This window comes from Condylostylus longicornis, unplaced genomic scaffold (genome assembly GCF_029603195.1).
Source record: "Condylostylus longicornis isolate FDR11 unplaced genomic scaffold, ASM2960319v2 ptg000116l, whole genome shotgun sequence".
Lineage (NCBI taxonomy): Eukaryota > Metazoa > Arthropoda > Insecta > Diptera > Dolichopodidae > Condylostylus > Condylostylus longicornis.
The window spans coordinates 367,002-380,373 of record NW_026578084.1 but is presented as its reverse complement, the minus strand read 5'-3'; the positions used below and the strand labels follow the sequence as shown (position 1 = coordinate 380,373).

General features: G+C 28.0%; 1 protein-coding gene across 8 annotated transcripts in view; it reads right to left on the bottom strand.

Moving 5' to 3' along the window:
- Positions 1 to 13,372, bottom strand: part of LOC129614698 (rap guanine nucleotide exchange factor) — a 131,705-nt gene that overhangs the window by 61,095 nt on the left and 57,238 nt on the right. For 5 of the 8 annotated variants that reach the window (XM_055529531.1, XM_055529533.1, XM_055529532.1 and 2 more), the window contains exons 10-11: positions 6,894 to 8,288; positions 3,505 to 4,005 (exon numbers count right to left, since the gene is read on the bottom strand). In XM_055529531.1, coding sequence (XP_055385506.1) covers positions 3,505 to 4,005; positions 6,894 to 8,288 — 1,896 coding nt within the window. Of the gene's footprint in view, positions 1 to 3,504; positions 4,006 to 6,893; positions 8,289 to 13,372 lie in introns of those variants that run through there. The other 3 variants (XM_055529529.1, XM_055529528.1, XM_055529530.1) reach the window with 2 other exon arrangements.

The window sequence follows — 13,372 nt, the reverse complement described above, 5'->3', positions numbered from 1 at the left end:
ATTTTAGAAATATATTAATTTTTTGCTCATTTTTACAATTTCAATTTTAATGAAAGTAATAGGCGATCATGAATGATAGCAAGCGAAAAAGTAAATTTCTGATTTACTTTCTAAAATTCCTGCTGGCCTGGTATTTTGTTAAAAGTATATTTAAATTTTTGCTCCTTTTCACAATTTCAATTTTAATGAAAGTAATAGGCGATCATGAATGATAGCAACCGAAAAATCAAGTTTCTGATCTACTTTCTATAATTTCTGCCTTCCTAGTATTTTGTTTGAAATTTATTTAATTTTTTACTCCTTTTCACAATTTCAATTTTAATGAAAGTAATAGGCGATCATGAATGATAGCAAGCGAAAAAGTAAATTTCTGATTTACTTTCTACAATTCCTGCTTGCCTGGTATTATTTTAGAAATATATTAATTTTTTGCTTATTTTTACAATTTCAATTTTAATGAAAGTAATAGGCGATCATGAATGATTGCAAGCGAAAAAGTAAATTTCTGATTTACTTTCTAAAATTCCTGCTGGCCTGGTATTTTGTTAGAAGTATATTTAAATTTTTGCTCCTTTTCACAATTTTAATTTTAATGAAAGTAATAGGCGATCATGAATGATAGCAACCGAAAAAAATAAATTTCTGATCTACTTTCTACAATTCCTGCTGGCCTGGTATTATTTTAGAAACATATTAATTTTTTGCTCATTTTTACAATTTCAATTTTAATGAAAGTAATAGGCGATCATGAATGATAGCAAGCGAAAAAGTAAATTTCTGATTTACTTTCTAAAATTCCTGCTGGCCTGGTATTATTTTAGAAATATATTAATTTTTTGCTCATTTTTACAATTTCAATTTTAATGAAAGTAATAGGCGATCATGAATGATAGCAAGCGAAAAAGTAAATTTCTGATTTACTTTCTAAAATTCCTGCTGGCCTGGTATTTTGTTAGAAGTATATTTAAATTTTTGCTCCTTTTCACAATTTTAATTTTAATGAAAGTAATAGGCGATCATGAATGACAGCAAGCGAAAAAATAAATTTCTGATTTACTTTCTACAATTCCTGCTTGCCTGGTATTATTTTAGAAATATATTAATTTTTTGCTCATTTTTACAATTTCAATTTTAATGAAAGTAATAGGCGATCATGAATGATAGCAAGCGAAAAAGTAAATTTCAGATTTACTTTCTAAAATTCCTGCTGGCCTGGTATTATTTTAGAAATATATTAATTTTTTGCTCATTTTTACAATTTCAATTTTAATGAAAGTAATAGGCGATCATGAATGATAGCAAGCGAAAAAGTAAATTTCTGATTTACTTTCTAAAATTCCTGCTGGCCTTGTATTTTGTTAGAAATATATTTAATTTTTTGCTCATTTTTACAATTTCAATTTTAATGAAAGTAATAGGCGATCATGAATAATAGCAAGCGAAAAAGTAAATTTCTGATTTACTTTCTAAAATTCCTGCTGGCCTGGTATTTTGTTAGAAGTATATTTAAATTTTTGCTCCTTTTCGCAATTTTAATTTTAATGAAAGTAATAGGCGATCATGAATGATAGCAAGCGAAAAAGTAAATTTCTGATTTACTTTCTAAAATTCCTGCTGGCTTGGTATTATTTTAGAAATATATTAATTTTTTGCTCATTTTTACAATTTCAATTTTAATGAAAGTACTAGGCGATCATGAATGATAGCAAGCGAAAAAGTAAGATTCTGGTTTACTTTCTAAAATTCCTGCTGGCCTGGTATTATTTTAGAAATATATTAATTTTTTACTCCTTTTCACAATTTCAATTTTAATGAAAGTAATAGGCGATCATGAATGATAGCAAGCGAAAAAGTAAATTTTTGATTTACTTTCTAAAATTCCTGCTGGCCTGGTATTTTGTTTTAAATTTATTTAATTTTTTGCTCCTTTTTACAAATTCATTATTAATGAAAGTAATAGGCGATCATGAATGGTAGCAAGCGAAAAAATAAAAATTCCTTCTGGCCTGGTATTTTGTTAGAAATATATTTAATTTTTTTGCTCCTTTTTACAATTTCAATTTTAATGCAAGTAAAAGGCGATCATGAATGATAGCAAGCTAACAAATAAATTTCTGATCTACTTTCTACAATTCCTGCTCGCCGAGTATTTTATCAGAAAAATGTTTAATTTTTTGCTCCTTTTTACAATTTCAATTTTAACGAAAGTAATAGGCGATCATGAATGATAGCAAGCAAAAATGTAAATTTCTGATCTACTTTCTACAATTCCTGCTTGCTTGGTATTTTGTTTTAAATTTATTTAATTTTTTGCTCCTTTTTACAAATTCATTATTAATGAAAGTAATAGGCGATCATGAATGGTAGCAAGCGAAAAAATAAAAATTCCTTCTGGCCTGGTATTTTATTAGAAATATATTTAATTTTTTTGCTCCTTTTTACAATTTCAATTTTAATGCAAGTAAAAGGCGATCATGAATGATAGCAAGCTAACAAATAAATTTCTGATCTACTTTCTACAATTCCTGCTCGCCGAGTATTTTATCAGAAAAATGTTTAATTTTTTGCTCCTTTTTACAATTTAAATTTTAACGAAAGTAATAGGCGATCATGAATGATAGCATGCAAAAATGTAAATTTCTGATCTACTTTCTAGAATTCCTTGTTGCCTGGTATTTTGTTAGAAATATATTTATTTTTTGCTCTTTTTTACAATTTCAATTTTAATGAAAGTAATAGAAGCTCATGAAAGACAGCAAGCGAAAACGTAAATTTCTGATCTACTTTCTACAATTACTGGTTGTCTGGTATTTTGTTAGAAATATATTTAGTTTTTTGCTTCTTTTTACAATTTTAATTTTAATGAAAGTAATAGGCGATCATGAATGACAGCAAGCGAAAAAGTAAGTTTCTGATCTACTTTCTCGAGGAGGTGCTGAAGGGCTTTGTCACACATCTAGTTGGGGAGCACAAAAGATCTACATTTTCTGGTCGCGGTGCACTGTTACCCCTGCTTTGCAATCTACAATCTACTCTCATAAATCTTGTAATTCCTAAAAATTATTTTTATAGTACAAAATAGTTTCAACTGCAGTAAAATCAAAATTGAGTTGTTTCGTGTATATCTTAAAAATCTTAACAGGCAATTGTAGCTTTAAAACAAACTTCAAAAATGCATTATGAAACACACTTTTGGACAGCACGTGCAGTTATTTATTCTTGAAAAAAGGACATATTTAGTACAAAGTTATAAATGAATTATCCAAAACGTAGGTCATTTTAATTTTAACGAGAATAATAGACAATAGATATACGCGCTAACCAAATATTTACACATAACTTTTGTGCCAAACAAGCAATATTTAAAAACATGTTTCCATAAGTTTTCTTTGATTGTCACAGGAAAATTAATATTCTAAATACATATATATTTAAATAACAAATAAATTTTTTTATATTTTTTTTGTTTTTTTTTTTAATAAATTGAATTAAAAAATTATTTACCATCGTCATTTCCAATATTACTAAGATGATGATGATGTGAATAATGTTGAAAATAACCACTACTTATTGGAAGAATATTATTTAAATTTAATTGTTGTGACTGTTGCTGTTGTTGTTGTTGTTGCTGTTGTAATAAATTGTTACCATTATTTTGTTGTATTGTTGTTGATAATATTTGTGTTGTATTTGGTATATTTGATGTTGGTAATATAGATCCAGCTGTAGATACATTAGATGATATATTTAGTGGTGGTGATACTGTTGTTATAGATGTTGTTGTTGTTATTGTTGTCGTTGTTGTTGTTGCTACACCAATTGGTGGTAATAGTCCTTGACCAGTCGCTACACCACTGAGATTGCCTCCTCCTTGTATTGCTGTTGTAACACCCTCATGGCTATGTGCTCTACCTAAACGATGAAGTCTTGCCATTTGTGCTGCAACACTATATGCAGGTGGATGTCTTGGACCTTTGGGCGGCGGTGGTGCCATTATACTATGACCTAAAGATTAAAATGATAATAAAATTAATTATAAAATATTATTGATTGTTTCTTTTTTTTATTAAAATATGAATATTTATACCCGTATATAAAACATTTAATATATATAATTACATATATATGATTATCTTTTTAGTACTTTTAAATAAGGTTTTTGAAAAAAAAGTGCTTATTAGTTGCACTCCGTCCGTCGACATGTTTACAAAACTTTTATACGGTTGAAGATAAAAATCTGAAATTTCATATGTACACATTTATATATGTATATAAATCTTTACTAGAAACTTTTCCGTATTTCCGCAGCGGAAAATTTTTTCCTAACTCGCCCTTTCTAAAAGTTATAGCCCCTCAAAGTCCTTAAAAAATTCATTTTTTGACTATATATTGTAGCGAAACTACAAACATTTTTTAAATTCTGCAAAAACTAAAAAGTAGTAATGAGCTTTGTCTACGTCGGTATAGTTTTGTTGATCTTAAAGGCAAAATGACCGTTAAAATTAAACGTTAGCTAAAATTCGTTTTTTTTTTTAATTTTTGCTACTGTTTTTCTGGTTGACGATAACCTGTAGAAGTCTAAAATTTTAACAATTTTTAGATATTAACAAAGTTTTTTTCGTTTTTCTAGCTCGACCAAGTTATAGGCGACCGAAATTTATAAAATTTGAATTTTCGACACCATATATTTCTGAAACTGTAAGCTTTTCCAAATTTCTAAAAATGCGGATAACTAACGGCAAATATGATGCTATCAAAAGGTTTAATTATTTTTCTTAACTCACTTGCTTAACCGTCTAAATTCAACCGTTATGTTAATGCTTTTTTCAACTGTGTTTTTTTTTTTAATCCTAGTTTTGCTAGTTTTATGTATAATTTGGTGTATGTATCGATGAAACTAATTTAATGTAGTAGATATAATGTAATAGATAGCTTCTACAAGAAGTATTTTCACTTTATGAAGAGAAAACTGCTTCCTTACAAACCGTTGGTTTAACCCAACTTTATATTTATATGAACATACTAACTAAAATACATGTTACACAACTTGCCCTCATTACGGAAGTAGGCACATCACTATTAGAGCAAATATTACAATGACCAAGTCGTACCTGATATTAACAGCCTGGTCTTGTATTTCGCTTCTTTATTCCCTTTTTCACTTTCAAATCAGAATTCTCAGTATTTTCTAATGGACGTATCACTTTTCCAATTAGGTTACTATCTTTTTTAATATGATTTTTGCATATTTTCTCAAATTATCGACTGAATGTCTCACTTTCAAAAACAAACTGAATAAATTTTGTATGCATTTTATAAAAAACGAGATAGGCAATACCAAATTATTCTTCTCACTCGAAAATTACATTATACAAGTATATGATAGTTACTCACATTCTTCTTACTTTCCGACTAAAATAGCAAGATAAACGATCAGTCCCTAAATGTTAGATAATACTATTTTTTTCTCTTTGATGGTAAATTGTATACAAGGTGATTCACCAACAAGTTAGGAGCCGTATACCACCGCGTAGAGGGTCGGAAATGAACGATTACCGATTTAACACTATGTTCCGAACAAAAATTTTACTTATTTTCGACCCTCTACCCAATGGTACACGGATCCTAACTTGTTGGTGTATCATCCTGCATAGAAATCTAATAATTGTTTACTTTGTCAAAGCAAAAAAAACTTTCACCTCCCACCATGATTCAACATTAAAGCTGTGAAATATACACAAAGAACAAATGCAAAAAACAAAGATGTCAACATATAAAATAAATATATTAATGGGACTGTTTAATAGGAATGTTTAAGTATTTATTATTTATTATAATAAATTATATATATAAGTTACTCCCTAGCTTTAAGTTTGCAATAATACGATTCTGATAACACTAAATACGATTGCACCAATTACTGTTTTGTGTATGACAGTTAACTTTGATTTGTGGTTTTGTAATAAAACAGAATACTTTTTATTATTTTTATACTCGTACCTGAAAATTTATAAATAATTTTCTTTCAAAAATTTTAAAGTTATTTTATAATATATAGTACAGAAATCAAAATTGTGAACATGCAAAACATTAAAAAAATGAAACCAAAAAAAAAAAAAAAAAAAAGCCAAAATAATTTACTGTGATTAACAAATTTCAAATTTTAATTTTAAATATTTACAAATATACAATTATTTTCTACACATACAATAAATATATATACATATATACTGCGTTGCAATATTACACAATTTAGCAATAAGAATTTCTTAGCTGAATTATGTACGAGTATTAACACCGCCGGAATTACTGTAACTTTGAAGAATGTTTTTATGAATGTATTTATTACATAATAATTCATAAGAAAATATTAATAAAGAGAAAAGAATAATAATAGCAAAACGAAGAAAAGAATTCATTCAAGAGGCTACAAATATAGTATTAAATAACAATATATGAAATTAGAAAGAGATGAAAAGTCAAAAAAAAGTTATATAAGTTTTCCATTATTTTTTCTACATTTCAAATTAATATTAAAGATGTTTTGTCTGTTTTTGTTTCTGCTTTGTTGTTTACAGTTAAAATGAGAAAGTGAGAATGTGAAGTTTGTTTTTTTTTGCGCTGCAAAAATTAATATGAGCTTTTGGACTTTTTGGGCATATCTCGTTTTATTATATGAGGGCAACAATCTAAAATGTCATTAAGTATTACGAAAGAATAATAATAATATCAGTAATATTCATAAAGTATATTGGTTAGTTTGTGTTGTTTTTACATATATACACATATATACATATATACACATATTGTAATGCTGTCTTGTAAAAATACCTTTACTAAACGCTTTTTTTGTTTTAGTAAAATACTTTGTACTCGAATTCTATGATACCTACCAATTTTAGGTGTTGTTGTTGTTGTGTGAACTAGATTTGATGATATTTGATTATGTTGTAATTGCGATTGTTGTTGTTGTTGTTTTGATTGTTGAATTTCTTGTTGGTGTATATATTTAAAATTGGTTATTTTCGTATTTCCTAAATGATGTGATTGTTTTTGTTGTTGACATTGTTTAGCTTGTATAATATTATTATCTTTGAAACTCATATGATCAACAACATTAGTGTTATTACTAACTTCATCACCACCACCATTACCACTAATTGTAAGATTTTCCACAATTAAATTATCATTAATATTTGAAATATTAATATTATTACAATTATTATTGGAATTTTGTTGTAGATAATAATTTAGGTATTGTTGTTGTTTCTTCGGTTGTTGACAGAGTGTTTGTTTTTGTTGAAGAGCTAGTAAATTTTTGAGTTGTGGTTGTGATGATGTACTTGTTGTTTGCGTGGTTGTATTTCCTGTAATTGTTGATGTAACGATTGTTGTAGTTGTTATTGTTGTTGTTATCGCTGTTGTGGAAGCTATATTAATTGATTTAAATCTTGTTGTTATTGGAACCATTTGAGTTGATGATGGAATAGTCATCAATTTTCCTGATGATGATGCATCAATAATTGCTGGTGAAATTGACTTATTTTTATAATTTAATATTACTTTACCACTGCTGGAATTATTATTTCCAACGCATATATTACCACCGGCAATAATAATATCACCATCGTTATTACCAACATCAACAACATTATATTTTTTATTACTGTTACCGCTTGTATGATTACCAACATCACCGCAACTAAAACCTAAATCCTCTTCACCACTCGCCAGTTGATAATTTTTTAATCGGTTTTGTTGTTGTTGTTTTACCGTTAAATTCTTCATTGATTCACAATATGTAGCATTATTAGAGGGGAAATGTAAAAAATTTGAAACAGCGGAAGTAGTATGTAAAGAATGATTACTATCATTACAACTATGATTTGTTGATGGTGACGATTGCTGTTGTTGTTGTTGCTGTTGTTGATGAAGAAAAAATTGTGAATGTTGTTGCTGCTCTTCTAGCTGCGACTGTAAATTATTTGTTAATAATGAAATGGGCACTGAGACAGGAATATGTGCAGGTAATGCAATACCAATTATTTGATTTGATGATATTGGTGTCGTCGAAGAAGGCGTTATAATTGTTGCTGTTGTTGAAGCAATCGATGTTTGATTTTTACAATCTAGCATCGATGGTGAAAATGCACGTTGAGATAAATGCTGTTGTTGCAAGGAATGGTGTGGTGGTGGTATAGGTGGTGGTTTATCATGTATACCGCTATCAAAACTACAAGCACTTGGTGATGGACTTGTTGCTGTTGTTGGACAAATGAATAAACCAGCTGCTTGCCATATTTTTTTCGTTTGTTTTTTTGTTTATTTTGAAAATTAAAAATTTTTCGAATTTGAACAACATATTTGTTTTTTGCATTTTATTCACATGTTTATTGGTTTTTTTTGTTTTCATTTTAAGTGTAAATTTTGTTATATTTTAAGTAAATAAAAGGAAAAAAAAAGGAAAAATTAAAACCAAAACAAAAGAAAAAAATGTATTTGTTTTTCAAGTTATACGATTAACGAGGTCAGTTGGTAGGAGAAAATAATGAAAAGAGTTAAATTAATTTTTAGGTAAAAAGACATACATATGTACACATTTACAAAATAACGAAAATAAGAATATCAAAACGAAGTTAAATTTTTCTAAACTCAACATAAAAAATAGCAAAATGAATTGTCTGATGCGACATACCATAATTATTTTTTAGAGAAATAAAGGCATAGGTTTTTTTACACGATCTAAAATGAAACATTTAAGCGAGGGACTTTTTAGAATATAATATCCACAAAAATGAAAAAACGTATTCATAGTAAGCAAGGTGATATGGTAGCCTGTCGTCAAATTTTTCCTTGTTACACTAATTTTAAAATTTTTGTACTTGCAATCCAAAAAAAAATTACAAAATAAAAATAACCTGTTAAAGCTGTCTCTGTTTTTCATACGAGTACTAAAAATTACGTAGTAGTTAAATACGCAATATTTTCATTGTTAAAATTTTGTGTTTCGGTGCTTAAGAACGTGTTGTGCATCAAGATTTATGTATATGCATGTTCGTGATTTGCGATTGTAAATTAAGTGCATTACAATAAAAAAAATAGAAAAAACATAATATGTAATAAAACTACCTTTAATTGCAAAAGACGCATCACTTTAAATAAAAGATCATTACGTATATAATAAGTCTTGAATCTGAATTATGACTCTTTGTCTCTAATTTTTCATTATCAAATAAAACAAAAACATTTTGTTTTGCTCATAGAAGAAAATATTGATTAATTGTAATATTTCATATTTCCCTCCGATTCCAAAATTATTTTACACAATAAAAAAAATTGGATACTTTTCGTATAAAATTATTAAAGTTAATTACAATTATGTAAAAAACATTACCATTAGTTTTTTAGGGAGAGCTTGCCAAAAAAATGGCTATGAAAATGCATTCAAGTTGATAAAAGAAATGAAATTAAATACTAATAATGCAATACATTTTTATTAAAATTCTGATGATTAGATACTATTTTCGAATATATATATAGTGACACGTTTTTTCAAATAAATACCCAATATTGAGTCTAATTTAAAATACATGTATGTATGTATATGTACATACAAAATTAATATAAGGAAAACAATTATTTAAAATAATGGAACGTACTTATAAAAACTATGTCTTTTGGATGAAAGGGTCACATGAATATTAAAGTACACTCAAAGAATTTTTTTGTCAAAATATGTTACTAATTTTCATAGCGTTAAACAATCCCCTCTATTATGTATATCGGTATCGGCCGATAAACGATAATTTATCGGCAAAATTTTGCGTTTGTATTACCAACATTGTTTATCGGTAAATTTTATCGGAGTCGGGAAAGCTTTTTTTCCCTGTATAGGCAACGTATTAGCTGGTATTATGAAAACGATAAATTGTCGGGTTTTCACCGATTTAAAAGCGGGTACAAATTTTTAGACGACAGATTTTTTTTTTTTTGTAAAATCTTCATTTAATCAAGGAAACTGGTGTAATTAATTGCTTTTTTAAAATGTAAGCATTTTTTCTAAATTATTTTCTTTCAAAATGTTATTCATATATTTTATTTAGGAGTAAAATCGTAAGCAACAAAAAACAAATTGCGCGGTTAGTAGAAAAAATGGAAGAGGACTTAAACCTGGCAAGGAATGATAATCTGAAATTCTGGATAAACCTAAAAAATGTGTACACATTATATAAATAATAAAATAAAATAGGTACATAAACATACATTTTGTTGTCTAAATCCAATGGATTAGTTGAATCTCTTATATGTCGTCTTTGAATAGCTTGCGTTTCTTCACTTACTACCGTTTCTTCACTTACTACCGTTTCTTCACTTTCAAAATAAAATGCACGCGACATTTTCCCGATATATGTATATTTTTATTTTACAAATTTAACAGAAAATAATTTGCTTACAACAACTTTTTAGCACATCAAAACCAAATTCAAAATAGTTTTAAAAATTTTTTGAAAATAACTTTTGAAAGAAAACAAATGTCATTAGAAAAAAAAAACTTTTTCTCCAATTTACAAAAACAAAAAGCAAAATGAAGAAGCTTCTTTTAATCGGTTGAAATATTTTTATCGGTATCGGTTCATAATACAGAAGAAACCTAAAATCTTAGAACTGCCGATTATATATCGGCCGATACCGATGTTCATAATAGAGGGGAATATTACGAGATTTCTCACGAGCCGACTTCTGTGTGATTAAATTTTGATTTTAAATTTAAATCTGCAGGAAATTCTTTTCGCAGTAAGTGAAAGTTGCCTATAATGCGATTAAATAATTGTTTTAATGCATAGTAATTAATGCTTAATTTGTGGTAATTGCCTCATAAAAATAAAAATTATATGAGTTAATTTAGTTTATTATGCTATGAACAACTAACATTTTTGAAATTGTAGCAAAATTTCAATATACTGAATTTCTATACTTTGAGTGTACTCATACACATATCATTAAAGAAATACATATAATTATATAATATCTTCTAACAAAAATACACGAAATATATAGGTTATTTTTTTTTTTAATTAATTACTTAGTATTTTTTATAATATTATTTTTGTATTTTTTATAAATATCCATGTGTGTATTATGTGGAATTCTATTTATTTCTTTTTCTCATATATAAATCTGATAGTTGTAAATTTAATTATTTTGTTGTTTTTTTTTTGCCCCAATATGTGTGGATGTGTAATTTTGATTTTATATTCTTTTACTTTCTTTTTTTATTTCAATTCTTAATTTAATCCTAAAGAGTCAAAATGTATAAATGACAATTTATTAATTCATATAATAAAAATTTCAATTAAAAATAAATTTAAAAAATGAATTAAAATAATATAATTAAAGGTGATCAATGTAGTTTGAAACCAAAAATAAAATCAAAAATAGAAACAAAAAATTCAGTAAAATTCTACACTAAAATTAAACCACATTGCGAAAGATACTTAACTATCATCTCAAAAATACAAAAGTAATAGCATATTGCATTATAAATAAAATAAATACAGCCATCACGATATATGAAATCGTGTAAATACGACATTTTTGAGAACCTGATATGAATCAGCCTATGAGATTATGAATCGGCGATTATCAAGTCCATAAACAAGACAGATTTTAACAGATCCATTAGTTATAAAGATATTCTAAAACAGAATAATGTTAATCGGATCTTATGTAATCAACAATATATAACCGAACTGCACACATTATATTATTCCGTCCGCCTTCCGCAATGAGGTTCTTTGTTTATCTTTTTTTTTTAATAATCAAAAAATGTTATCAAAAAAAAACCTAAAAAATTTCATGCTTATGCGTTCAAAAACTATTTTTGATAATTTTTTATGGAAAAAATATTCACTCTCACATGCTACTAAAAATCTAAGACTAAAAATTGATATTGAATTTATTTTTGCTGAATTATTAAAATTTTGATTTCAAATCTTATATAATGAATATTCGCAAATTAAAGCAAATTGAAAGCGATTTAATAGTGTTTAAAAAACAAAAGTCCACTAAAATCCGGACAAAATTCAGGGACGTCTGATCCAAAATGGACGGCTTCTTGGTTTGCGTCCCATTCCAGAGGGACGGCAGTGGAAGGAACCCTGGTTGGGTTAATAGCCGTATAACTTATAAACAAATATGAAATGTCCAATTATAAGAATATAAATGCGGTACGGATATCTACCAAAGTGTTGGCAGACGCCACGATTGTCGGCGAGGGCTTAGCTGAATGTTCAAAACGTTCAGAGAAATTGCTAGTGGAAAAAAAAGATCGAAAATTGGTGAGCCCGTTTGGCAAAAGCCCAAGGGCTGCAAGGTCTCCTCCGATGGGGGAAGTTTGAAGAATGAAACTAACAACTATGCAGAATAGATACACTAACGTATATCTGAAAAATGTCAGTAAATAAGATACAAATTGGTACGTGGAACGCAAATCGCATTCTAGAAAACACGAATTGGAGGTTTTACTAAAAGAAGATGTCGAAAAAATTCTAGAGTTAAAAATGTCGATGGATGTTTATTGTCAGATATGAAGGACTTGGATGTACTGATTTATAGATGCTATTGGGCAACTCACCCTGGTAACCATTCAAGAGGAGATAGTCCTATTTTAATTAGAGAAACCATAAAACGTAATGAGGAATCCAAAATAAAGGAGGTTCAACTTTTTGTTTTTTTTAAAATTGAGTTTACCAGCAGGACTTCAATGATGGTTCACTATATTATCCGCCAGGATTTATATTACATCCTAACAGGATATTTTTAAGCATCTGCGACGCGCGGGAGGAAACCGATTCTTACTGGGAGGAGACTATAATACCAAACATGTAGAATGGGGCTCTAGATTGAGCACGACTAGAGATAGAGAACTAAAGAAAGCTATTCGGGAGTTGGAATGTTCCTATCATTCTGCTGGAAGTCCGATTTATTGGCCCACTCTGCTGTAATATTGATTCTTAGAGAGAAAATAGTTAACAAACGAAGCGTACCGACTTTAGTCAACAAAACCACACATTGGATAGGCTTCAAACATGATGTTATTAGACATATAATTCTTAATGTTGAGCTGCAGACTGGAAATCGACTAGGATTTGAGGTGGAGGGTTTTATCAAATTGATACAGAAAGCCGCCTGAAAAAATACAAGGCTCAAATCTCTGAATTGAAACCTGTACCATGTAATTATCCTAATGTCATAACTGATTTAATAGTACAAAGAAGAATGCAGACACGTAAATGGCAAGAGTCGCGTCACCCAGACGATAAAACAATTGTAAATAGACTTTCTCAAACACTCAAAAGAAAAATAGAAAATT